Source organism: Phragmites australis, chromosome 8 (genome assembly GCF_958298935.1).
Source record: "Phragmites australis chromosome 8, lpPhrAust1.1, whole genome shotgun sequence".
Classification (NCBI taxonomy): domain Eukaryota; kingdom Viridiplantae; phylum Streptophyta; class Magnoliopsida; order Poales; family Poaceae; genus Phragmites; species Phragmites australis.
The window spans coordinates 19,217,253-19,222,062 of NC_084928.1; the positions used below are offsets into that span (position 1 = coordinate 19,217,253).

General features: G+C 45.6%; 1 protein-coding gene across 2 annotated transcripts; it reads right to left on the minus strand.

Annotated features, from left to right (window-relative positions):
• Positions 1-1,868: 1,868 nt before the first annotated feature.
• On the minus strand, positions 1,869-3,792 carry LOC133926734 (AT-hook motif nuclear-localized protein 25-like). Of its 2 annotated transcripts, none has more exons than XM_062372788.1 (2): positions 3,571-3,792; positions 1,869-3,418 (listed from the first exon to the last, which is right to left on the minus strand). In XM_062372788.1, the coding sequence occupies exons 1-2, from the start codon at positions 3,616-3,618 to the stop codon at positions 2,321-2,323; spliced, it is 1,146 nt and encodes a 381-aa protein (XP_062228772.1). In that variant the 5' UTR covers positions 3,619-3,792; the 3' UTR covers positions 1,869-2,320. The 2 variants fall into 2 exon arrangements, with proteins under 2 accessions (XP_062228772.1, XP_062228773.1); XM_062372789.1 differs by having other exon boundaries at positions 3,496-3,792.
• Between the last annotated feature and the right edge of the window lie 1,018 nt (positions 3,793-4,810).

Sequence of the window (4,810 nt, forward strand, 5' to 3'; positions counted from 1 at the left end):
ACTAACAGTACGATAAGTCTTGATATGGACCGTATAAGTACCTACCGGTATAGCAACATAGATCACTTATGTGATACTTTTCATATGATTTTATGTACTGTCTTACTAATCTTCCCTCTTGTTTCATTTGTCTAGTCTCCTCAACCTATATATGACTTTATGGAATGATTGGACATGGAGCAAAATAAGCACCAGAAGCGGTGGGTTGACATGAGCATGCAGTGGAGTAGGGAAGCGTACAAATGCTGAAAGTATAAGCAATAGCCGGAGGAACTATGGCTGAAGCATCAAGAGGAAGAGCGCATGAGGAATGCAGTGGAGGAGTGCGCCGCGACTGAAGCTCGCAAATAAGAGAGGGAAAGAAAGTGGGAAAGGGTCCGTCGTGCTAAAGCGGAGAACCCTGATGCCCTAAGGAATAGTAAATATCCTAGTAGCACTCAGTAGAGAGTATCTATAATAACCTGGTCTATTTTCATTCCCTAAGGCATGTTAGGTTTAGCAGCGGCACGCTATTAAGTTATTCATTAGGCATACCGTACGTACCAGCGTTTATTTATTATCGTATGTAATATCTATACCGGGTTATATGATAATTATACTTCACAACTACTATTATTTGATAAATTCGAATTTGTATCATCATAATGTTATATTATAAAATTACATCCATCAATTTACATCAAGTGAATAAAAAAATATATGAAAAAAACTCTCATTGCTGCTAATTTAGCTAGTTACCAGTGGACTGCAAAACTCACATGCATCTAAAGCACGGATAACACGTGATTCGATCGACATAATTTCGACAGCTCAAGTGCTGAATCAGCACTATACATCATATTTCTGACACCTCAGTTGCCAAATAAAAATAGTTTTTAGAAACTAAGGTGTAAAATACTGTAAACAGTGTCGTATTCAGTACTAAAGTTGTCGAAATCAGTTGTCTCAAATTGCTTTTGGATTTTAAATGACCAAATTAAGTTTTCAAATTTTGAGATATCGAATACAGATTTTAGATTTATAAATACAACAATATATTATCTATTTTTTTATTTTTTCTAAAAGTTGCCTCTGATCTGATCTATACACTGTTGAGATTTACCTCTGGTAGCGGTAAGAACAGCATCGGCACTCGGGACAAAAGAACAAATAAAGCAGGAGCAGTTGGGTTTCCGAAGGGGTCTGAACCTGGCTGAGCATCTACAGAAAAAAAAAATAGGACGTACGAAGAGAAGGCTTTTGTGGGTCTTGTCGACTGCCGAATCTAGTACTTTCAGCAGAAAGGTATCATGAAGATTGCCAATTCGGCACAGGCTACAATTAGTGGGAAAAAAAAAGGAAAAATCTCAGACGTATCCCAGGGAATGAACCAGGATTTGAATTGTTGATATCTTCCTCTCCAGAATTGACGAGACGAAAGTACGAGCAAAATCAGGCAGGCAATATGAATGTGACACCAGTCACCGCGATGGACTGGATAATCTGCATGGCAGCAGAAGGCCAGTGGGTATCATTGAATCATTGAAGTAAAGAAAATGTTTCAGTTTGTTATAAAGAAGACAAATGTTGCCATATTACTGAATGACATGGAAAAAATCGATCTTTCTCGTTGGACGCTACAATCTAGTGTCCTGCAACAAATATTTGTTGTTGGAAACTATAAATTGTGTGTATTTGTTGCAGAATACAATCTAGTGTCCTGCAGCAAATATTGGAAGATGTTTGATGCATGACACATGAACAATTTTTTAGTGTTCAGCATCTTAGATCAGTGTTCCAGTGTCTTTTAGCAAAACCACACATTCCAAGTGCCGTGACAAAAATTTCCAAAAGCTGGAAGTATTACTACCCATGTGAGGCATAACAACTAAAAAGGTGAAAGCAGTAGTAGAATTTATAGAAGAGTACTCTTTATAGAAATAGTAGAATAACATAACAAGCATCCTTATAAAGAAAAATAGAAGCAAAAGGCCGAAAGACGACACTTGACAAGCATCATTCTAAAGCAAGAGATTACAGATGGACACTAAACAGTAAACTCTGGACCTACTGACCTTTCTTCTTGGATTTTGTTCGAACTGATCCCGTGCAGGCAAAATTTATTTAAATTCACAACCAATGTTGATAATCCACTTTGTAATGCATGAGATTCTTACATAATAGGTATAGACCATTTGGGATTTCACAATTCAACAGTAAGCACAGCATGCATTGCATTCTCACCGAAATGCATGACCAGAGTGATCAATCACAGGTTCTCCTCCATGGAACGTTCTGAGACTTACCCTGATTCTATGCCATGTCAAGAGCTTGATGTGAATCAAAATGGCGGCCTCATACCGCCGGTCCAGCTGCCGAAGTTGTCTCCGGGCAACTGGTAGCTTCCCACATTCCCTCCAGCAAGATCATACAGTGACATGCCATGGCCCATGCCGGCGCCGCCAGCATCGCCCCAGGTCACCCCTGATGACTGCGATGCCTCCGGCTGCTGTGGTTGTGCTGCGGCGGGTTGCGTTGCACCTTGCTGTTCCACGGCTGCGGTGGCTGTGGCCGCCTCCCCTTCCTCTCCCTCAAGCGGCAGCCTCTCGTAGACGGCGTTGGCGAACGAAGCGGCCATGAGGACGACGGGCCCCGCGGCGACAAGCTTGCCGACCACGCTCCCGCCGACCACCTGCCCCTGCCCGCCGGCGAGGAACACGGTGAGGCTGCTGGCCCCCGGGGGGGCGGGCGGCGGCAGCACGGTGCCCGTGATGGACAGGATCTCGAACTGCCCGCGCAGGGTGGCGACGAGGCTGCCCGGGGGCTCGGCGCCGGGCTGGCGGAGCGCGACGTTGGAGACGGCGCCGCCGCCGCTGAGCACGCAGACGCCGCGGCCGCGGCGGCGCGCGTACTCGGAGACGCTGTCAACGACGTCGGCGCCGGCGGCGACCTCGAGGACGTGGGAGTGGAGCGCGTTGGGGCTGTCCCGCGTCACGATGATGGGCGGCTTGGGCTTGTTCTTGGACCCCGCCGGCCTCCCGCGCGGCTTCCTCGTCGGGCCACCAGATCCCCCGTGGCCCTCGGCCGGCACCATGGAAGACGGCGAGGGTCGATCCCCGCCACCCGCTCCGCTCCCGCCGGGATCAGCGTTGGTGGCCAGATTCTTGTCCCTGTCCGGCGACGGCGCGGAGCGCTCCATCTTGACGTGGGAGTTGGGGGAGAGCGGCGATGGCTGGTGCTGGTGCTGCTGGGCACGGAGGAGGTCCAAATAGTGCGACGCAACCCCAGTACCGCCGCCGCCGGGGTCCATCCCGGCCATGGCACCCTCACCGCCGCGCTCCCACCACTTGCTCGCCGCCAGCTTCTTGACCTCGCCGCTACCTGCTGGAACAAGCTCGTTGCTTGGACAATCTGCTTGTTCGATCCCTTCAACTGCGCTCTATATGTCGGGCATCAATTAAGCTCCAATCAGCAACCAAAATATTTGCATATTCTGAACTGGGAAAAAGGCAGTACCGCAATCTAGTCGGTCAATGGCCGAATCTTTTCGCAGCTAGCTACCCAGTGTGGACCAAGCGGAGAGAGGGATACCGATGGACTGGTACTAGTAGCTAGATGCGGGAGGAGCGTGGGGCTCATTAGAGCTTGGGACGCACGCGCGCATCATGCATCTCTCCTTGACCTTGAACTTAAAGCTTAGTCGGCACGGCGCGGCGCGGCGCCGCCCAAGGAAAAGAAGGGGTCAGGATTCTGGACGAAAACTCCGGTGGCAGCAAGGAAGATGCGGTTGGTGGAGTTAACAGCTGCAATACAGTAGGCGGCTACTGGCTACCGAGGGCATGACCAATGCAAGCACCTATTATTGGTGGCTTCGTATTCCATGTAAACAAAAAAATGCTCATAATATCATTTGAAATCTCGAGCTACTCAGGTTGTGGGTTCGAGATAGTGTCAGATCCAAAAAATTTCTGACAGCCTAGTTAAACTTTATACTACCGGTTCAATTTCGATTTTGCCCGGGATGCAATGGATTTAGATCCTCTGCCTTCACACAGTGAAGTGAACAACAGTAAAATGTGTCTCGTTCTACAGTAAAAATAGTATCCCTGACTTTAAATACTGTATGGATTTATTGTTTATAGCATTACTGTATCGCTAAATCTTGTATGTTGATTCTATATCTAACGTTCCACACGCGTTTGAAGTCACGCTACAGCACCCTGACTTCAAATGATGTGAAGTCAGGGATCCAAATCCAGATGAAACTACCAAAGTCTAGTTGCACAATATAGTATATTCTCTATGGCCGTCGGCCCTGGCTCCGCCTCTGCTTGAAGTGGATCCTATATAAAATCTCTATACTTCATCCAGCCACAACACTTCCAATGCAAATCACCGCATGATATATTTGTGATTTAGGAATATAAATAAAGTAAAACCTAAAATTTACATGTATATATTTTAGTCTTATGATACGCACACTTATTTTAGTCTTTTGGCACACACACTTAATTTTGCTTTTGAGAGTATACAAAATTTCTTACGAGTTTAAACTAATTTGCTTTTCTAAAATTTTCTTGTAGCAAAATTGTTCACAATTTGTTATAATTTTTTAAAAAATATGTAGCAGTTAGATCTGATATTACATTTGAACGGTTCTAATTTGTTCACAAAATTTGTTGAACACCCAATCTGCATTGTCTTAACCTGCTTCTTAAATTACTCACGTATCCATTCTAATTTGCTTCTGATTTTTTACAAATTACTTACATAACAGCATTTTAGATGTAGAGAAACAGATGGATTTTATATCAAATGCTTCTTTGTTTTT

Bases quoted from the DNA above. Each gene is read 5' to 3' on its own strand.
- LOC133926734 (XM_062372788.1), bottom strand. From the start codon at position 3,618: ATGAGCCCCACGCTCCTCCCGCATCTAGCTACTAGTACCAGTCCATCG. The intron at 3,419-3,570 runs GTATCCCTCTCT...CCCGACATATAG, and splicing joins CTACTAGTACCAGTCCATCG to AGCGCAGTTGAAGGGATCGA.